This window comes from Habropoda laboriosa, unplaced genomic scaffold (genome assembly GCF_001263275.1).
Source record: "Habropoda laboriosa isolate 0110345459 unplaced genomic scaffold, ASM126327v1 scaffold57, whole genome shotgun sequence".
NCBI lineage: Eukaryota > Metazoa > Arthropoda > Insecta > Hymenoptera > Apidae > Habropoda > Habropoda laboriosa.
Window position 1 is genome coordinate 1,389,330 of NW_017100229.1, and position 23,038 is coordinate 1,412,367.

The 23,038-nt window shown below is 45.2% G+C and overlaps 1 protein-coding gene across 4 annotated transcripts in view; it reads left to right on the top strand.

The window, feature by feature from the left end:
• LOC108571438 (forkhead box protein P1) overlaps positions 1-23,038 on the top strand; it is a 218,456-nt gene that overhangs the window by 92,159 nt on the left and 103,259 nt on the right. For all 4 annotated transcript variants that reach the window (XM_017933482.1, XM_017933481.1, XM_017933483.1 and 1 more), the window contains exon 2: positions 12,673-12,780. In XM_017933482.1, the coding sequence (XP_017788971.1) occupies positions 12,673-12,780 (108 nt within the window). The remainder of the gene's footprint in view (positions 1-12,672; positions 12,781-23,038) is intronic.

Below are 23,038 nucleotides of genomic sequence, written 5' to 3' on the forward strand. Positions count from 1 at the left end.
CCTGTCCTTCCCTCGTCTCGGAATTCCATCGGGAATATAAGAATCGCGATCGTATTTAGCTCTTCGCTTTTCAACCCTTTTCCTTATCAATCTAAAAAGAAGAGTAGAAAAACTGTGGATAATTTATTTCATACTACCCTTTGTGTTATAAATTAAACTTTATTACCGCTACAAGTTGCCTATATTTTACCTTCTCTGTAATCTATGTCACGAATGTTACCGACGAAAGGGTTAAATTGATTCACATTGATTTCTGAAGGTATTACTTAGCTGTAACGATGAATTGTTACGATAAGAATGGTCAGGGTTTCGGAAGGGAGAAAACTGCGAGGATAATAGTGGAAAAATCAGGAAACATTAGGTTTATTTCGAGCTGAGCGTTATCTAACCCCGTCCATCAGAGTTTTCTTAAACAAGCCCGACAATTTCATTCGCGTGACGTTTCTTCCAACAGACGTCGGGCGTATTTTTGGAAGCAAGTGTACGTACTTACGTATACCGCTATACGGCCTATCGGTATACACGTAACCGCTTAGTATAACCCTCAGTTGCATGCGGACGGCCAATGCCATCCGTTAAATGCAATAAACACGGAATCTTGCAATTCACTGCTCGCCGCTAACGTGTTTCGCCTGGAGTTCCTTCCGAGGAACTCCGTTTCTTGCCCGGGTAGCCTCGCGTCGCGGGTAAACATCAGCTTGAAAATTAATTAACGCGCCTTTCGAAATAGACTGACCGGGTTCCGTGGGACGGTTCGTTGCCTGGTCGATTTAATTAGAGGATTCGAGGCAGCCACCGATGAGTCGATTCTCAAATCCGACCGAGCCGAATGTAAATACTCGATTCGGACCGAGTACAATTCGCTATTTCGACGTCGTTTTTTCCAAGGGTAGGAGGGTTAATCCTCCGTAATTTATTTCATCCTTTGTACCGAATTTTCCAATGGAGGATTTGAAACTTTCGCGTGTGCCTGTAGTTCTCGAAAGAATCGATATCCATTTCGCTCAATTTTGAAGGGATCGGAGAAAATACTGTACCTATCAAAATCTGACGTAATCGCGAAAGAGTTGAGGGGACAAGGGATTAAAGACGAATTAAACGAGCAGAGGAGCCAATTAGGATAGCTGTGTTACCGGTTCGTAAGCATCGTTTCGACGGAAGAAAATCGGAAACGCATCGGCACGGTTTGCAGGACCTCTCACGCACAGAGTAACGAGCGTGGCGTGTACGTTTGTATCGTCGAAGGGGTTAATGAATTCCGTAGCAGCACGTACGAGTATATCTTCGGTGAATCGTGGTCGGTCGGAGCGTAGCAAAGTGCAGTAACGAGTAATCAACAGCTCGCGATGCAAGCCAGAGTACACATTCATTCCGCTAAATGTTGCCTGGTTGTATACGGAGAAGAGAAAGAGACAGAGAGAGAAAGAGAGTAGGATAGAGGGATGTAGAGAACAGAAGCAGGAACAGCAGGCCAGCATCCGTAGGTAGCCCGCCGTTTGGCGGTGACGGTGTGGATGTGTGTCGTTAGTATTTAGTGTTTAGTTAACATCGGGGATGGAGAAGCCGCCAGTGTTTGTAATTGGTACAGTTTAGGAGCGACGAAAGCGGTTGTGTACCTCACAGATTTTACCCCGGCCCACGGAAGACGTAGTCGGAGAGCTTTTGTCTGCCGGGCAATGATACAGGCGCGTTCAAGCCAGAGACAGTTTCAATTCGGCGCGAGAAAGCAGCATGCCAGATGGCGCGGGTACGTATCGCGGTCGTTACTACAATTAGATATTCGCCTCGGTCTGATCTCCAAATAATAACACCGTTCGTGCTACCGACCGAACGCCGTCGCCTTTCTCAAAAGGACCCGCTCTCCTTACCTCGCTCTTTGCCTTTTCGCCGAACCATTGTAATTTATCTGTTTCTTTTCTTTTCTTTCTTTCTTTCTTTCTTTTTTCGCAAAGAAACGATGGGAATTATACGTGTCGAGGTGTTCGATTAGATTTTGCAATATAAACAATTTCGAATTGAAATGCAAATTTTGTCGAGGATAATTTTCGAACTCTTCCGTCACGCGTCTCTTTTCTATCAAAGTGACCGACACTTTGGCAAAAGTTTCTCGAGGGATCGCGATACTTTCGCGGCCTATTGGCTCGCAAGGAGTCGAGACAGGGAGAGAGTTTTTCCGCGCATGACTTAGTATTCTGGAGCGCGTATAGCCACTTATTTGGAGATCAGGAGGCCCCCTCGAGCGAGACGACTTTAGGCCGAGCCTGGTCTCTCGCCGACAACAGGCCGTATATTTCATTTTTAAACAACAAAAAAATGCTAATGCAACGTCGTGCCCCGTTATCGACTCGGCCCTGTATATGAAATAATAAATAATCGCGTAAGCCCCGTCGCCATTATTTTTACGTCGACTTTGCTACGGAGATACACAGTTTCCCTGGGTTATACTCGGTGCGTTCGCCCCGTTTCGTTATATACGCTGGCTACGTGACCTCGACCAGGCCGTGTCGTAGGAATTTTCCCATAGGATAGATCATAATGATTTGTGCGACGATCACGATTAATCTTATTGCTAGTCGAAACGTCTGCCGCTTCTTGGAAAATCTTCCGGGCCGCCACTTTCCTCGTTATTCGGGCCGTTTCTAATTCCGAACCAAAGTTCAAATTGAAATATTTAGAAATTTTGCGAGAGGACACTTGGAAATTCGCGAGAAACAAACGCGAAATCCTCGCGTGTAACTGTATTACAAATTTTTGGAATCGTCGAATCGCAGAGGGCGCGGCAGGAATTACGGGAATATCTACAGCGCTGAATCTCCTCTATCTTCAGTTATTTCACCGTGGAATCCTGAGAACGTTGCGGCATCGCAAACAGTAAACATGCAACATAATGCACGGTGCTTAACGAACCTATTCCGCGTTCTTACAAATACTCGACATCTCGAGCATTTTAATTCGAAGAAATGAACTCTTACCCGGTATCGCGTGTTGTCTATCTTCCAGTAAAATTACAGAAAATTTTCACCGTCTAGTGGATGTTTCTTTTTGTCATGTTTGAAGAGGTCTGATGACCCACGCGAATATTATTCGTGCGAGAAAATTCTGTGGTCGAATCAATGGCAATCAGAGAACGCCTGGAACGTTTCAGGGTTGTAAACCAGATCGAAAATTCAATTGTACACCGTCGAATTCTTCTTGAATATCAAAATCCAAGGGTATTGAACCTCCTCTGATGTAGGGTGGAACAACATAAAACCAAATAGAATATTCTTCCGAGATACTTCTAACCGTTACTACCACTTTCATATTTCAGAATTTCCGACTTGGCGAATTTATTTACTCGACTCTCGTCCAGTTTTCCAAATGAAATATTTCTTCCGAGTATATAACACCGTCCTCCTGGGGATTTAGCGTGAGATTGAGAGGCGGTCGTGTGAAAAAATCAGGCAAATCACGGGGACCCTTTTCATCGAAGGGATGCTCGATCAAACAGAAATTCCCTTAAACGAACCAGCTCGTTGAATTTCCTGTAAACTCGTCGTTGATCGATAATTCTATCTCTTCGATTTTTCCTTTAAAAATATTTCACACTTTCTTCAAAATTTCACGTAAAGAAATCGTGAGGTAAAGGGTTAAGAAAAGTCTCGATTCATTTATTTTCACTGTACACATAGTCCGCTTAAGAAAATCGTAAGGTAAAGGGTTAAGATTCGATCAGAAATATGCAAAACATTTTCCATAGGAATTTTTCAAGACACCATAGTCACACACGTGACGCCATGGAAAAACGCAGAAATAATAGGTCGCCGGCTCGTTGTTCTAGCGAAGTAGAGGTGCCATCTAAGTACCAAGAGGGTGAATGGGCTCGGAAGAGGCTGGTCGCGGGGTGGCGAAACGTTGCCCGAATAAAAATGGGGTGTTTATAAGCGAGTATCCAATGTATCACGGTGTATTTACATATAGCCCGCGTTTACAGTCCCCGGTTGTATATCCAACGTGGTCTACCATCTTTCCCCGCTATATACATATAACGAAAGACAAAGTTTCCGTACACGATGTGATAAAAAAAATTAAATACAGCGTCTCAACTTACCCGTCTAAAGAAAAAACAAAGCAAACCATTAAAACGTAGAATTTTTAAACACTTGAAAAACATTAAGAAAAAAAAAAAAGAATTCAACCGGATTTCTGTGCAAGCTGATTACTAACAGGAACAACTCGTTCCTCCCCTCCTTTTTCCCCTCTAATTTCAATATTTTTCACGATGTCTGGGCCAGCGAAAGGATTTAACGGCGCAGCCGCGTAAATCCGTCCTGTGGAACCGTGTTAAATAGTGCTATTTAATTCTAGTCGTGGAACGTTTAAGCGCTTGTGTCAAGGATTAAATCAAGATTAGCTGCGAGATTACCGGACTACCTACTGTAGGAAGGGGTTATTCACTAAACTCTACTCTGTCGCCTGGCCCCTTTTCGCTATTCAGCATTTAGGTCAGCCTAAATAACGTATCGTCGTACGACGAATTATACAAATTTGCATACCCGCTTGTGAAGCTGGTGGAAAAAAGTCGTCTGGTAATTACCTTGTAATTCTCTCCCTTTCTCTCCCTCTCTCGCTCGCTCGCTCGTTTCTCTTTTTCTCTATTTGTGAGAAGTACACGAGGTGGATGGTCCATAATGGACGTGTGCGTGCCCCCGTGTCGCGTTTAGCGAGGCGTCTGGTGGAAATTTGGAACCGTGGAGAGTAAGAGATCAGTTTTCGTCATCGGACCCCGTTACGACACCGGCAAGTCAGTGGTGTTCACGGCAGAGTGTGTATACGGCCTTGGAAGAAGCTGTTGCCCCCTCGAGAACTGGTCAGGTTCACAGTTTCTTAGAATCAGCTGACAGATGAGACCACTCTGTGAAGCATTCATGGTTTTTCCATTAAGGAATCACGCTTTGTCCCGTGCCACACGTTTTTCCACCGTGTTGTTTCTTCATCTCGAGGGAGTTTCTGGAAATTTCATCCCGGTCTCGAATGTCTCGAATTTTTCTCAATCGTTTCTCTCTGCTTCTTTTTTTCATTTCTTCTTTTTTTTTCAGATAACTTGGCAAGTTCGACACACTCGTTATATCGGGTACACGTGTTGTTTACGTGATGATGTTATTTATATGCGTCAAGTGGTGTTTGATCAAGTGTCTCGCGATGACGACAACGGTCGAGTTCGAAATTGGGAAAAAGTGTTTGTCAGCAAGCGAACAGGCGAACGATCACAAATAATTTTAGCCTGACTAATGGCGAGAAACCTTGGTCGACGGTATTTCTTCGTATTTTTCTTTTTCTTTTCTTTCTTTCTTCGTTTTCCTCTTGTTCAAAGTTTGACGCGCATATCTCACTTATTTCTATACTCTCGAGGAGGAGCTGACAACACGTTAACTGGAATAGGTGTGCGAAATATTCGAATGAAATTAGAAGAAAAATAGCGGACGTTGGGGCCGCGATATAGCGAGGTCGTAAATTAAACTCTGAAGAATCGGCATCGATTGATGTTGCGGCACTCAAGGCCGTGTGTTGCAGTCTGTTTGAGGGTTCCAACAATAAACGAATGGTAGCATATGATTTGGTACTTCAAGTAGAAAATGGTATTTCATTTACAAATGGAAAATTAAAGCTACACAATCTTTTTGCACTTTCTATCTGTATATAACACGAGTAGATAATCTAAGATGCTAAAGACATCAGTAAGACCTTTACCTGTAACCGTACTTCCAAAAGCGGCTTCCCCCAGAGGGAGAAACCCTAATTTGTCCTAGCTGCATGCAGTTTTCAGTAAATATATTAGAATCAGTTGACTTTCGCTGGATACAAGAATTCTTCGTACGGTCCTGACAATGGTTTCAAGTACTTATCTGCTCGTATCTCTGTCAATTTTCGGGTCCCGGCAGCTAAAACATGTTTACTTTGACGTCTGACCGATTTTACGACCTCGCTATATCGTGGCCCCGACTATAAATGTTGAATTCCTACGTGGTTTGCATAAATTCATTATTAACCCAATCGGTGATTCCAAGTATCGATCGTAATCGGCACGCCGTAAATAATCCTGCATAATGGACCCGTTATAATAGTGAAAGTAAGCACAGCGTCCCGGGAACTCGTGCAGAGAAGAATAACGTTTATACACGCACCAACAGCCACCGTTAATTCCTGTTCCAATCAAACTTTTTCCTTCCTCCAAGAAGAATATCTTCGCGGGGCACTTGCGCCGCGCCGAATTTGGTTACGCCACTGTGCGCAAAGTAGCGAAGGAAACTTAGATAAGCTCGCGGCTATGTACGTAGCTTAAATCACGATACTCTGAGCTCGCGGCTAGAAAGCGACGAAAATGCATTCGCGAGAGCGGAATTTTTCCCTCCTTTTGTTTCCCACTTTCGCAATGGTAAACGTTGCAAAAAGAGGAATAAAGGAAGAGAAAAAAGAGGAGAAAGAAAGGAAGCGAGAAGTGGACGAGAAGAATAGCGGTTGTACAGCAAGGGTAAGGTCTGTTTATTAAAGAGCATTAATCTGTACCGGGTGTCCGGTTAAACTCGACTCGCTGTTGAAACGATATTACTTAGCGCGTTTTCGTGATACCATTTTAATTGTGTTTTGTAATTAGCCCGGCCTGGTAGACGAAGCCAACCCGTTGTTCTCGACTCTTCCAAGCAGCATTTTACTCTCTACCTCTTCCTCCGGCTCCTCCTCTTCACCGTCACCCTCTCCCTTTTTCCCCCTTTCCCTCATTTTCTCACGGCCCTCTCTCGTGTTCGTGTTTTTCTGGTCTTGAGAACGCGGCTCGCGTAACCGGCCTCTGCGTTGATAGCCTTTGTACAATTTTACCGCTTCATTTTCGGTTGAAACGATCCTCTCTGTACTGCTGCTGCCACACAGAAGAGAGAGGTGTGCAACACGAGTGCAAAGTTGTTTCTTTGATTTCGTTCGCTAAACACTTGGCTCTTTCTACAGCTGTTTTATTCTCGTCCATTTGGAAACAGTGCAGTTGGTCTGTCTTCTTTGTTACAATCTTGTAATTTATGCTCTGTTTTGATACAGTCGCACGTCGGATGATGAACAGTCTCGCCTGTTGCAGCTCTTGGTAATACACCAGTTGCCTCGAGATTGAGCATTTGCAATTGTATTTTTCCCCCCAGTTGGATATCGCCGATGTGAAAACGATCCCCCGAGTTGTTTAGTTGGCTTCTCGTTTCCACGGAAAAGGGGTTATTAGCGTCGGAATCTGCGTACAGCTGGAGGCATCTAAGCTACAGAGGAGAGGAGCAAAACATGCCGGAAAAAGCGAGCGGGACAGAGTGTGTAGAGGATGGTTGACTTGACGTGTATTTTCTTTCTCTTCCTTTTTACTCTTTCTTGTTCCTCCGGCCTCCTGGTAAACCGTTTCGTTCTAGTGTGGCACACGCATATATGTATACTAGCCAGGCCTGTCTTCATCTCTGCAAGGACACCAGTACCCATACGCTGCAGAGGCGCGCTCTCCTCTCGCACGGCAAAACTTAACAAAACAATTTGCTCCAAAGCAAACAACGGCATCCGGTTTACTTGTGAATAAACAACATATTTATTTTTAGAGGCCCCACGGCCGTAACTCGTTTGCTCGGCCGCTTGTGCTTCGAGCCTCGCGTCTATTTGCTGGCGTTACAACGACTTAACGGCCGAGAATAAAAATTGACGGGGCCACAAATACCGTGGTGTGTTTGAAAATTTCTTCGCTCTTTCATCTATGTATACGCTCTCTCCTGTACACCACCGTCTCGTCGATCTCGTAGTTCGAACGGATTTCAACGCGTCGCTGTTTAACGAGATTACGAATGTTCGTAAGCTCTTTGTGACACAGAGAAAGAGAGAGAGAGAGGGAGGATAAAAGTGTGTAAGATTGTATTTTCCTGCAGACTTTGGTAAGATTACGGGTTGCTAATGTAGACGACAACGTTCGTGGAAAAAGATTGTATTATCTCTGTTCAGGGAATGTCGCTTTCTAAAGCATGAAGTCAACAGTAATTACGACAGTGACTGCATCACTTCAATGGATCGTACGCGGGCACGAATCAGAGTAAATATTAACGCCTGCTTTTCCAAGGTCTAGCCGTTCGTGACTCTAATCATCGGAGGCGTATTTCCGAAAGATAATGTGCTATAACTATCAGTGAATTTTTATCAAAGAATACTTTTCTACGAAACTTGAAAAAAGAAAACAACTTTTCCGTTAGTTATGATCGAAAATATTGGAAAATTCTTGAAAATACTTGTGGTGATTGCGCATCTCCCTATTCTTATCTCTATAAAATAAGTTTAACACTTTATCTCGTAACGAGCCAGACTCTTAGCGAAGATTTTAAAAATAGTATAGTAACCGAAATTAATTTTCAATTTATAAAACTGGAGATTAGCAAATATAAGTAACGCACAGTCACCAGAAAAAAATCACAAGTGAAGGGATTCGTGGAGACTTGCAGCGAGATTAAGCAATTGGAATAGCCGGGAAGTATGATGAATCGTAGGGCGAGGGGTTGACGAACAGTGTTACCAGCCGAGAGTCGATGCAACAAACAGAATGCAGGCACGATTAATCATTCGTCAGCGTGAATTTTAGGGTTATAATTAGCAGCGGATAACCGTTGGCATTCGTGCTGGTAGCCGGATTAAAGGAGTTCTAACCGCGACCTAATTCCAAGATAAGATAAGTCGTTAAGTGCACGGTGTGGCAGCCCCTCGCGATACTACCCGGTGTTTTATTGCTACGCCCCACCCCCGCTGGCTCTCCTTCGGGGCTCGGTGAGATTTATTGTAAAATTCGATAGATATTGCCAATTACAACCCCCGCGGCGCTCGAACCACCCTAACCACCCCTTTTCCTCCTCTCTGTCCTATCGACAAGAGACACAGGAGCAGCCCGCCCACCTTTCCCCGGCTGCCTGGAGAATTTTAAATGCGTTTTATGTACAGAGACGACGCGGCGTTGCGTTGCATAAATCCGTCTCCCCCACTGGAAAATATGATTACAATCAGACTAGGCTCGACTGTGTTCCTCGTGTTCTCACACCACCTTCTTCTTCTTCTTTCCTCGTCACCCCACTGCTAGAGACACGAGCGACCGATAAAACGTTTCATTTCGCCGGAGAGTGTCTTACGAGGAACTCCCTGGGTAATCTTCGTCGATCATCGTTTTTATTGCCGCCTTGTATACTAATTTTATGCCCTTTTTACGCTCTCACCACCCGCGACGAGTTTCCCTCTCGCACTCGATAATCTTCGCTGGCTACATTCCTCGCTGTCCACAAGTCACCTCTGCTTGCTTCTCGCCTTAGGATTTTCGACGTTAGACGTAAAAGTTTCATTTCGTCCGAAACGTTGTAACCTATATTCGCCAAGCTAGGGGGTTGGTCCTTGAATAATTTCGCTTTCATTCGAGACACCTGTCCATCATCGAGAGACGTCCATCGAATCAGACTGTTATAATCTCGAATCTATCGCTTGATCTGGTGAACGTGCGCACTGTTATCGATGCATCGTCGAAATCGCGAAAGTTATGCGCGTCCCGCACGCTCGTGGCTCGTTAATCCACTCGCTTGTCCACGCGGTAACAAATTCTCGTCTCGGTGGCTCCCCTCTCAGGCGAATTACATCGGGCACGGTGTAAACGAGGTATATGGGACACGAAACGAAGATGAACAACACGGTACGGTGTGGTGGTCTCTGGTCTGTTGTTTAAAAGAGAGTTGGAACTTTTGTTTGTTTGGTGGTTGGATGTGACTGTATGTATAGAGAGAGGTCGGTTAGGAACAATTTCACGAGGACGATGCGTGGCGCGTTCTGCACCATCGTCGTCGTCGTCGTAGCCGCGTTGCGTGTTTTGTTTGCGCGTTTCTTTTGTCGCGTGTGTGTCCAGCTGCGCGTTGAGAACGCGGTCGCCTCATGCAAATGAAGCGCACAATGTACCTCAATAGCTGGCGCGTATTTATATATGCTATCCGGTTCATTATTTTCCGCGGCCACTGTTTATTTCTGCCTTGTACTCGGCCGGCGGTACACAACGAGACACGTTCTCCTCGCCGATGTTATAAAGCGGCGAAACGAGCTTATCGATCGTTATGCGTTACACGATTCGGCCTAGCTGCTCGTGAGAAAATTCTTCGGCTCTGTGCCATCGACGTACGGTAATGTCTCTCGCAACTGTCGTCGTGGTTAAAACCGAGAGGCGTCAGTTTGGGCAGAGGAGACACGGTTTTTGGAGAGTCGCGAAACGAGGGTCGAGGGCTACCGAGCGATTTAAACAACAGCGTTTTTGTTTTTAACTTTTTCTCTTGGAAGTGATTATTTTATGTCGAGTGACTGTTGTACATTTACTACAGTTGTTCTAACTTCAAATAATATAAGAATGCAGTTTTTTTTATCGAGGGAGAAATAGGAAGTGGGTAGGGTGACTTTTCGGTAGCTTTCCAAGTCAAGCTGCATTCCTCGTGGCTAATGTTAAGATGGGTGACCGCCTACGTTGGAAAAAAAATATTTATATTTGTAATATATATATATTAATTACTAATTAACGAATACTACCATGCTTGATCTTCAGTATATGTCCTTTCACGATAATAAGACGATTACAACGATCTCACGATCAGTCGCGTTCAAGTTCCTTTTCTCTTCTATCTATGATTACACAGGAATTTTAGTGAATCAACCGAGTTAATTGCCAGCTCGATCACGAACCATTCTTCCGCGTAAACGACATTATAGTCGTATTTCTATTTACGGTCGATGGCTAGCTCCGTTCTAAACTCGTCGAACTCCGCGATTCTCTCTAATTTGGTCACCGGGCACGGATCACTCTTTTACTGTTTCTTGCCTACGCCTCGAGAGAGATATGTATCGTGCATCGTACCTCCGGTAAGTATCGAAATTGTTGCGCAATCTCGGGCGTGAGAAATAGAAATTCGGCTAATTATACCGGGACTGTGTAATTCGATTAAATCGGTACAGCTGCATTATCGCGTGCTCGGCCAACTTTCCCAGCTGATCACACATGTGTTCGACAGGTCTCTCTGTCTCGTGGGTTTTTTTTTTTCTGCGTGATAACTAAACAGTCTTTCGAAATTCAACCTTTCCACGGTAATATTCTCTTTGATTCTTCCCTGTCTGCCGATTATTCTCGGCGAAATTTCGATATAAACGTTATCGAGAGTAATTGCAGAGTAATTCTGGACTAAAATTTCAATTTCAAATGAAAATAAAAATCCCGTGAAATACGATTCGCTAAATTTCCACGATAAGAATGTCAATTTATTCGCGAAGCATCCGAAAGAGTCTAGAAAAGACTGACGTAAATTCGATAAACGGTAATTTCATAAGCTAGTACCGAGATTTCTGCGAATCCGGAAAAGTACAGCAGCTAAAGAAACTCGGCTTTATACGTCAACTGTCAGCTGATTCACGTGTGAGTCAGAATCATTTCCGCTGTTCATGTCTCTCAATAGAAACATTTATATTTGAATGCAAGCAGTCTCTTGTAATTTACAAGTTGTCAACGCTCGACATTCCACGAAAAAATTGTGAAATTTGTCTGGAATTATTAGAGATTTTTTTTAGGCAGAAATAAAAATCAGTCTTTAAATTTATACAAATATTCGGGAAAGAACTTAGAACTTTTTAACACTTGAGTGGTCACTTGGGGGATTTTAAACAAGTATCGAGGGATCGATCTGCGAATGATTGGGCGATCTGATGTCTTTATCAACGAATAGACGTGTCGGAAGAGAAGAAGAGGAAACGAGACGGAGTCTCGCGAGCGAATATTAATATAATCGCGGCGGGCAGAAATCCACGGCACGAAGTAAAGAATGATATAATAGCCGGCCCGTAAGGGATGCGTCTGCGAGCGAGAGGGCGAGCCGGCCGAAGACGAAGTGTTCTCATTATACCGGCTGATTTATGCGCGTGCCACCTCTCGCCGTCGCGGGATTCTAGGTTAGAAATAAAGTTAAAAGAAAAATAAGGCTTACGGGGTGCAAAGTCGAGAAGGGTGGCTCGCGAATATATTGCAAAAATAAGCCAGCCACCGTCGCGTGAAGGAGCATCGAAAAAACTTTTCGAACTGTGTGAACTCTCGTGGAAAGATCGATGTCTCGTTTTCTTCGCGGTGCTCGCGGAGGAATAAATATTTTCTCGCGATACTAACCGCGGACAAGGTACAACTCTTCGTTGTTATCGAGGAAAAAGAAGTCGATTATCTTCCGTGAAGTTGTTTCTAAATTTGCATGATTTTTGCCTCGATGGAATCTTCTTGGAATTAGTCTTTCCGATCCGAGAGAGGGATGGAGAGATTCGTTCTACTTGCAGCAAATTTTACAGTTTTGACGAGCCTTTTCTCGAACGATTTTTGTCAACCATGTCGGTCCCACGACTGGTACAGCTCGTTTAGTTATGCGAAAATTGATGAAAATTGTGTCTAAATATCTGGAAGAATGCGTCGACTAGAAGTGTTTCCGTTTCTTCTGCTGTAGAATATTTTTAACAATGCACGAGTGTCTTACATCGGGAGCAAAAGGGTTAACTACAGTAACGCGTGTCTGTGTGCCTGAGATAATGGAGTGTCTGCGGCAATTTCAGCCAACGACCGTAACACTAACCGTAAGATGGAACTTTCAGGGACACATCGGTGAGAATCCGTTCGACAACGGTTCCTGGGGAAAGGAGCAGTTCCAGCCATCGACGGTTCCTTGGCAGCTGAATCCGCGCGGCCACGCTCGTCCCAGTGTAAGTGAACCATGATACATCCTACTACAAATTTACCCTATTCTCTTTATCCGAACGAAGCGAGAAAGAAGAAAAAAATAATAAACGACGAAGAAAGAAAGGGGAAGGTGGTGCATAGAGTAAATTGTAAAAGGAGTGCTCGCGCGCGAAGCAAAGCCACTTTGGACGAAGAATATAACGCGCAGTCAGAATCCTGTCCGACACAAGGGCTCGGTGTCTGAAATTTGTAATTCCGGCTTGGATAAGAATACTATCCCTCTGCAGGAGGGTGAGTAACGACCGCGGAAAAAGAAATCCGGCCACTCATTGTGTCCGCAGGTAGCAAAAATGCTAGAGGGGCATCGTTGGCTGCTTTCCTCCGGACCATTTTCCTCTCTCACTCTCTCTTACTCTGGTAGAAGTCGACACAGGCCTTGTACGTCGTCGCCAACCATCGTCCAAACTCCTTCTCCACCGAACCTCCTCATCCTACTCTCCTTCTTCTGGCCCCCGTTGAAAACCACCCTCTTACTCGGTCGCGCGAGCTCACTCTCCCGCACCAACTCGTCCTGTCACCCGGTATTTATAATACGCTTTGTTTTCCCTCGGCTATTTGTCTTGAGCTCTCGGTTCCTTCGCTAACGTTATTATCTCGCGTTTTATTTTTATTTAATTCCAGCCTGTACCAACTACCTACCCCATTCTGCTTACTCGTGCTACGGTACTGCGTGTTGTCCCCCTCTCTCTCTCTCTTTTTTTCTCTCTTTAGAACAGGACCACTCTTCGCCGACGCCCGGCGCCGTCGTTACTTATCCGTCGACGACCCTTAACGAGCGAAACGTGTCCCACGGTTTAGGGAAAACTTCGCGAGAATTCCTCCTTTTTTCGAACGTTCGCCGCCTCCCGCTCCTCGTGCCGCTTCGCGTTTCTTTCGGAACGCTGTGCGATTGATAGAGGTATCGGTGTCAAGGGTTCCAAGCTCGAGTGTGTCCCTCTGTGACTTTGTCTCTTTGTGAATCTTGCATCCCCGACGCTGGAGAATTTTTCAGTAGAACAATTTTGCAATTTCTCGAATTTCGCTGTGAATTTCGAATACCCGCGATCTTCACAAGGTACAGGCTTTAAGGAGAGATAAGAATTTGAGCGACGATCGGCTTTAATCTCCCTTACATCCCCTATGTGGGTGGCTAATCGAGGTCGAATTAGAGATTACAATTGATCGTGATGTATTCTAATTTCGGCAAATATCAAAGCGGGGCGTGACGTAAACGTTGGAGCATTGTAACGCAAGTAATGCGCGTGCTGGTGAGGTTAAATAAACGGAGAGTGACGTGCAATCTAAATTGTACGCGATACGAAGCAACGAGGAACGAACGTAACACGCAATTTCCAAGATGGTTAACGTAACCGGGATCGATCGTATTTTACCAACGATTTACATCGACTTTCTGAACGCTATATCCGCGTTCGAGCGATCCTTGCCGTGGGATTTGCAATTTTATCGAATGGCAAACCGTATCGTCGTTCGCCTTATTGCCGTACAATGTCTTCATTCAACGATGCTTATGCACAACGACGCAATACGTGTATACACACGTGTACGAAGAGAGGGGAGAAAAAATAAATAAATAACGTTTATCTTGGCTTTTACGTGCGATAGGGAAGCAAAGTCGATGCCGCCCACGCACGTAGCCGACTCTAGGAAAAAACCATTCGTGCCACTTTGCAGGTACGTGTGTGTCAAGCTTGTTTATTGAAATCGTTTCGTTGCCGACGTGTCGGTGCACCAATACAGCTTCAACAATATCGTATGGTTGTTGCACGCAACGTATGGGCTGGTTAAGATCGGCCGTGCATCGCGATCAACCTTACCTGCAATTTATTCTCTATTTCTACTTTCTAACGTTGCCTCTCAAATAACTTGATTTCGTTAAACCGTCGAACGGATCGAATGAACCCTGATTCCTTTCGTTTACACTCCACTACCGAGTGTTTGTGAAATTTAACTCCGGCTGTATCGCGTTTTAACACTTCGATTACCTTGTCAACTATATCTCGCTGACTCCCGGAACCCTCGCGATCCGCGAATAAACTTGGATCTTTATCGTTTCTTCGTCGACTTGATTCATTTTTTTTTAGTTAGACTGTCTGTTGAATTTTTATGGTATTTTGAGAATTTAGAGCTTTCCTTTGCATCGTTTCGCAGTTTTAGGCCAGCGAAATCTTCGTTGATGGATCTGGGGATACGAGGAATTTAACCCTTTCGTGACCAGTGGGTCTCGTTACGTCCCACTCGAGCGCTCGAATAGAAATTGATCTCAATTTAGTATTCACTACAAACGCGACGATCGCTAAACAAGTGACAAATTCTTTAAAAAACATTATTTCGGTATGAAAGGGTTAAAATTGAGCCTCTCTGATCTAAGGTTTCATTTTTAAAATTGCGAAAATTATAGTCTTTAAAGCGAAGGTTGAAGAATAAGCGAAAATTTCACACCTCGCTGACAATTTTCTTGGAACAATGTGAAAAATGAAATCGAGCGTAAAATTATTTTCTCATTTGCATGGACAATTGTTTCCACCGCTAAAATCTCACGAGGCTTTCACCTATGTTAATCGTAGAGAACGCGTATCCCGATAAAGGAAAAGTCCAGACGATAATTCGTCCAAGAGCAAAGAAGTCGCCCGTACAAGGGAAATTATGCATGCTACGAGGAACACGTATTCCGAGAAGTTGACAAACGCACACGTGTGGTCGGGTGAACGCAGCGTGATTCCACAATGTGCACGCGCGAAAAACGCTCTAACCACTTGGTTATGTATACCGATGCACACACACTCACGCTGTATGAGATCATCGAGCTTCACCACGTGAAACAGTATTGGAGACACTGACGTCAACGGTTTCGGCTGGTTTCGTTTCAGAATGATTCTTAACCGATATACGATGATATCGGGAGGGGAAGACTAATGCCGATCGTGCACGTGCAAAACGTTATACGTACTTTGCCGCTTCGATACCGTTTCATTAAACATCGTACAACCAACGAGAATAAACTGGCCCCGCGAGTTCTCTTGCGAAATAATTAAAGGCGCTACGATTTATCGCGGCTTGATCACTATACGCGATTAGCCTCCTTGTGAATTTCGCTTTGCCTAACCGTCAAGTGTGTGTATTTCTATGTATACGTGTGATACAATCGAAGTTGGAGAAAATCATTTTTCTCTCTCTCTCCTTCTTTCGGCGAGAAGCGTGGAAATATCGGTGAACTTTAAAAGCGAAGGGATGAAAAACGCCGGGTTTCTCACGGACGTATAATCCGACGTTTCTTTCTCTGGTCCGTGGGCAATATGAATCGCGAGAAAAATCAGAACCGGATGAGGAGGGTGGGAGGTGGTGGCGGATCTTAGCCCCCGTCTTCGGCAACCCCTGGGTTTTAAGATATGCAAGGCGCAACGCACGCTTTCCTAGCGAGACTATTTTAATACGAACGAGAGGTACGCCGGAGAGCGGGAGGAAGAGAGAGATACCCTGAAGATCTACTTCTTGATTACAGAACTTTTTACCTAATTACATAACATTGTTACCATTTACAAAGTCGCTGCCGGGTGCACGGCGTCTGACTACTAATTAGGCGGTCCGATTAGCGGCGGGTAGCACGAGATCGCGCTCGCCTACGTGTTCGATAAATTTCGTGTGATTCTCCCGCAGGGGTGCTGTTTCTTTAATGAATTTCCCAAAATTTTCGCCGCTTCCTTTGATCTTTTCGAGAAGCCTTCGCGTAGCTACGCTCGAGTGTACAGAATTTTTATTCGGTATACCATATATAATAACAGCAATCACGTTTTTATTACACGAGTAATCTAACGCAGATGCAATGGCGATTTACTACGTTATGAATTTTCTTTCTCAGTTGTAGTCCATGTTTCGTTCGATTATTTCTTATAGTAATTTCTACGCGATCGATGAGATCTTGGGAAGTATTGTTGCCGCCTTTTCACTGCTGTTTATTTCTCCATAAGAAAGGGGATGCAGATAAATACATCTCGATTCAATTACACAGACATTCACGCGAGAATTGAATAAAATCGTGGACAACAGTCGTCGGAGAATACCACAGCTGATGTGTATCCTCGGAATCGTGGAGCTTCTTATCGGAGAGATGCGAGCTCGCGGAAAGATAGTCATGCGCAAGGACCGCGTTCCCCGACGATGCAGACATTAAGACGTCTGGTCCTCGACCTCCGTTTCCCACTCTCCGCCTCCTTAGATGGTCTACCCCCAGGTTAGACGGCGCTGGTTTACCCCCGTCTTCATTGTCCTCTCTAATTCTCATCTGATCCTCGCATTACGTAATTCTCTCTCTTTATTATTTTATAATTCCTCGCGACTTTCCCGCCTCTCCTCCCGAGCACGCTCGCTAGCTCCGCTCGCTCGACTTTCACGACTCTAGGTCCGCGCACGAACTCATCCCACGCCACGCATACTAATGCATACCTCGCATTTATTAATTATTCCCCGGTAGTTACCGCGCCCCTTCGCCCCGCCAACCCCCTCGTCCTACTCTAGACCGTTGTTCCTTCTCCGCAATGATAGATTAAACCACCTAGATTCGTCGACGGACAATGTACCTCGCGTACTCTCAACGTCTCTACGCTAGACCTCGCTTATCTTCCAAGATCTTTCCACCATTTACCGTGAAAAATCCGTAGATCATCCGAGAAATCCCCGGAAGATCGATCTGTCTGTCGAATTAAAAATTATACCTACTCTGTACGTTTCTTTCGTTCGGTCGAACGTTCCCTGTCGAATTCGCGATAGCAATACCCGCCGGGAGAATTTAATTCCCGTTTAATCGCCGAGGCGATTCCTTTTCACAGCAATCGCGAATGTTTAATTGGCTCGACCGAGAACCAGTTTCCAGTGGCTACATTAATTGCACCGCGATTGCTGGGGTGGTGTCGACCAGGTGGCTGTCTCTGAAACTGTGTGGATTCGAGAGGAGGCGTGATGGGTGGGGAGATGGCCGGTGGAAAAGGCAGCTTGCATTGAATGCTAAACAAAAGCTAATTTATATCCGGAGGTCGGGACTTTGCCGGAGATCGGGAGATGAATGGCTGTACTTCTTGCATACCAAGTGGCCCGGCCAGAGTCCTGAAGGACCGCTGAGTTAAAGATCCTGGCTGGGGGATGTTCCCTTTTCCAGGGCTGGTCGCTTGTATCCTGAAATCTCCCATTCACTCGGGAAACGTTGGACTACATTTTCGTGAGGGGCGGCTCGAGAAAAATTGCTACTTCGTCGTTGCCTAATCACCTCTTGGATAGATTGAAAATTCTCCTTCGTTTCAGTCTGTGATAACGCGATGTACAGGGTGTCGATGAATTAGCGAAGAGATCATTTAAAGCGATGACGTCGAGTTGGATCTAAGAGGAAATATTTGCTATTTTTCTGCTTTTCTTTTTTTTAATATCACGAAGAGCAGAAGAATAAGCAGAGGAATGAATGGTTGACTGTAAAATGTAAATTGAAAAATTGTGAAAATCAGGTAGGTCCGGTTTGAATGGCGGAATTAAAAGTTGGGAACAATTGGTAGGAAATGAGCAGCGGGAATATTCCCTTTAGGGTTGCCGCCCTTAAAATTCGACCGAGAACGGCCGTTCAATAATCATACATCCCCTTGAAGAACTCAGCATCCCTGTGCGTTACCCTTTCGATAATGAACGAACTTCCTAGTCGAAAATCAGCAAACATCGTTGAACAATCTTTGCACGGTGCAATCTTGCGAATGAGAAAAAATTCCATTTTTACTTGCACGCCGAAACCGCCCTTGCACCCAAAATGTAATAGAATATCCTTTAAGAGAAATCGTTCGCCGATAATACAACAGTTTCTTCAACCACAAGAGAGAAAAAAAAGGGAATGGAAAAAACGAAGAGAGAGGAGGGGAAAAAATCGAATCTCCCGAAGCAACGTCCCCGACGTAATCAAAAGAAAGTTGGCCACGATGGTAAATCTCGAAATGAGATTTGTCGAGAGCAGTTTTTCCCGATGAAAATTCTATTCCCTCGACTTGCCGCGTTCTACGTATCATGAAATTTTAATCTTGTTGAAAAAGTTTCGTTCTTCGATCCTCGCGGCGAGAAGAGAGGAGATAAGAGAGAAGCTGGAGAGAGTAGCCTGTTGATTCTGACGGGTGGCCGATGTTGGATGGGAAACATCGTCTGAACCGGCGTTGAACTTTCTCGATACACAAGGCAACATAGCAACACAACACGGTAAAGCACAACAAGTGGGGGGTGGGGGGGATGCTGGGGGTGGAAAGCTCGATAGATATACAGCCAGCCGTGGCTGGAGAGGCGCGCGTCGCCAGCCACCACGTGCTTTTCACCCCTCCTCGTTGCTCGCCTCTCCTTCTCCCTTTTGCACCGTCTGTCTTCCTCTCTTTCGCTCGCTCTAAACAACCCCTCTACCCACTGATCGGCCGACCGTGTACACCCCTGTCATCCCCCACGCGTGGGAAACGCAGCCTCTCGCACGAAACACCACGTGGCCTCGTTCTCCGCTCAACGTCGCGTCTGTCGCTCGATCGCACTGCTAATTACCCACGCTAAGAAACCACGAAATATATCTCTGAAAAAAATCTGTACGTTTCTTTCGTTCGGTCGAACGTTCCCTGTCGAATTCGCGATAGCAATACCCGCCGGGAGAATTTAATTCCCGTTTAATCGCCGAGGCGATTCCTTTTCACAGCAATCGCGAATGTTTAATTGGCTCGACCGAGAACCAGTTTCCAGTGGCTACATTAATTGCACCGCGATTGCTGGGGTGGTGTCGACCAGGTGGCTGTCTCTGAAACTGTGTGGATTCGAGAGGAGGCGTGATGGGTGGGGAGATGGCCGGTGGAAAAGGCAGCTTGCATTGAATGCTAAACAAAAGCTAATTTATATCCGGAGGTCGGGACTTTGCCGGAGATCGGGAGATGAATGGCTGTACTTCTTGCATACCAAGTGGCCCGGCCAGAGTCCTGAAGGACCGCTGAGTTAAAGATCCTGGCTGGGGGATGTTCCCTTTTCCAGGGCTGGTCGCTTGTATCCTGAAATCTCCCATTCACTCGGGAAACGTTGGACTACATTTTCGTGAGGGGCGGCTCGAGAAAAATTGCTACTTCGTCGTTGCCTAATCACCTCTTGGATAGATTGAAAATTCTCCTTCGTTTCAGTCTGTGATAACGCGATGTACAGGGTGTCGATGAATTAGCGAAGAGATCATTTAAAGCGATGACGTCGAGTTGGATCTAAGAGGAAATATTTGCTATTTTTCTGCTTTCCTTCTTTTAATATCACGAAGGGCAGAAGAATAAGCAGAGAATGAATGGTTGACTGTAAAATGTAAATTGAAAAATTGTGAAAATCAGGTAGGTCCGGTTTGAATGGCGGAATTAAAAGTTGGGAACAATTGGTAGGAAATGAGCAGCGGGAATATTCCCTTTAGGGTTGCCGCCCTTAAAATTCGACCGAGAACGGCCGTTCAATAATCATACATCCCCTTGAAGAACTCAGCATCCCTGTGCGTTACCCTTTCGATAATGAACGAACTTCCTAGTCGAAAATCAGCAAACATCGTTGAACAATCTTTGCACGGTGCAATCTTGCGAATGAGAAAAAATTCCATTTTTACTTGCACGCCGAAACCGCCCTTGCACCCAAAATGTAATAGAATATCCTTTAAGAGAAATCGTTCGCCGATAATACAACAGTTTCTTCAACCACAAGAGAGAAAAAAAAGGGAATGGAAAAAACGAAGAGAGAGGAGGGGAAAAAATCGAATCTCCCGAAGCAACGTCCCCGACGTAATCAAAAGAAAGTTGGCCACGATGGTAAATCTCGAAATGAGATTTGTCGAGAGCAGTTTTTCCCGATGAAAATTCTATTCCCTCGACTTGCCGCGTTCTACGTATCATGAAATTTTAATCTTGTTGAAAAAGTTTCGTTCTTCGATCCTCGCGGCGAGAAGAGAGGAGATAAGAGAGAAGCTGGAGAGAGTAGCCTGTTGATTCTGACGGGTGGCCGATGTTGGATGGGAAACATCGTCTGAACCGGCGTTGAACTTTCTCGATACACAAGGCAACATAGCAACACAACACGGTAAAGCACAACAAGTGGGGGGTGGGGGGGATGCTGGGGGTGGAAAGCTCGATAGATATACAGCCAGCCGTGGCTGGAGAGGCGCGCGTCGCCAGCCACCACGTGCTTTTCACCCCTCCTCGTTGCTCGCCTCTCCTTCTCCCTTTTGCACCGTCTGTCTTCCTCTCTTTCGCTCGCTCTAAACAACCCCTCTACCCACTGATCGGCCGACCGTGTACACCCCTGTCATCCCCCACGCGTGGGAAACGCAGCCTCTCGCACGAAACACCACGTGGCCTCGTTCTCCGCTCAACGTCGCGTCTGTCGCTCGATCGCACTGCTAATTACCCACGCTAAGAAACCACGAAATATATCTCTGAAAAAAAAATTGGAGAACAAGAAGAGATTTTTAATTTTGTCGCGTTGAAAAAATTCTGTTACCCTTCAAGGTGTACAATTTTCACTGCAATTACGCCGGTGAAAATTATTTTCCATGGTTCTAACTTGCTGTGTGCGTAGGAAAATCTAAGGAACGATCTCTGAAAGGGTTAACCCCACGTGATATTAACGAGCGGAGTAACCTAACTAGGAGAATGAAGCGGAGTTAGGTGTACCAACGTGAGCGAGACGTGCAACCTTGTAAATAGATGTCTGAATCGTGCGAACGCTTCCGCCATATCGCTATACTCGGCAAGAAAGGGTTACAACGTCGGAAGTTCCGTCGTACGAGTGAACTCCTTGCTCCCTCTCTTTCCACATATACCTATATACGTGGTATATCCAAGTTCTTACATGCACGCGTATGCAAGCCGGTAATTAGTGTCTTAATGAAGCCGCGGCGCTGGCTAAGAGGGGGACCCAAGACTCCGTAAATAATTACCAACATGCGCGATCTCACGCTCGAGCGCGTCACGTTCGCGATTTCCATCGCGAAAAGGGCACGAACTTTTTAATAAGCTCTCGCGTGAGGCCTGGCGTCGCGTTATTCTTAATTTAATAATCGCCACAGTGTTGTTTTAACCTCGTCCTTGGCCTGTCGCGTTTCCTTTTACGCCCACGGTCGAAGGATCTCGCTTCTACTTGGAATCGATCGTGAGACTGATGATAATTAACTGGAGCGGATTCTTTTTCAATTTTCCGGACCAGTTGGAATTTAGGTCTCTCTCTCTCTCCGAGACTCTTACGATCGATACACCGTAAGACGCGAGATTAATTTTTTTCGCTCTCCTCGTTCTTTCTTCGCGTTTGGAGAAAATTGTCCGGGACGAATCGAGCGAAATCTGCATCGCACGTCCTTTTCACGCGAATTTTCGTCACTCCTGGAGTAGATTGTCGCTGGATAGCAGATAAAGCAGCACTTTACGACATGCATTATTCCGCGGGGGTTGTAAAAGAAACATAGTTTTGATTTTACGTTCTCGGGACGATTTTAGCCCGACCCGTACTCGCTCGTTACGGATGTCAGACTTTGGGATAAGGGACGTCCGAGATCGAGTCGCGCAACCCGCAAACGTGACTTCCTCTCTTTTCCCCCTTTTATCTCTGACTGTTCACCATTCGTTCGTGTACATACATGACTTCTTTAACGTTCCCGCAGAGCTTCGACCTCCCTTTCCAGGGCTCGTTAACCCCATCCCCCTTGGTTTTCGAGGCAGACCTTTCTTATTCTTGGCCTCGGTCGGCGATATAAAAGTCGAGATTGATAGACAGGGGTAATCTATAATAAATGCGGCTAATCAACGACCTATTTTCTGATGTGACAGGAGTGCCTTCCTTTTTCCAGACGATTCTTTCCCCTGTTTTAGAACCTCTATTTTCGTACCTGACACGTCCAATTACGAAGGGATTAATACACTTTCGTAACGTTCGTCAATTTGTCAATCGTGGAATTTTATCGGTACGCAATTAGAGATCAGACAAAATTTTAATTACTACCTTTTTTATATTCTTTCGATGAATTGTTTGTCACACCGGTGTCTTTATGTTACTCGTATCATTCGCAGAAAATTGTGAAAAAATATTCGAAAACACTACCCTCTTAGGAAATCGCGTAATTTTCTCGAGAAAACAGCTATAGAGTCTACTCAATCAAGCCGAAGGGATGCAGGGTAGGAATTCGGTTTCCATCGACTCGCCGTGACAGGGCATAGAAAT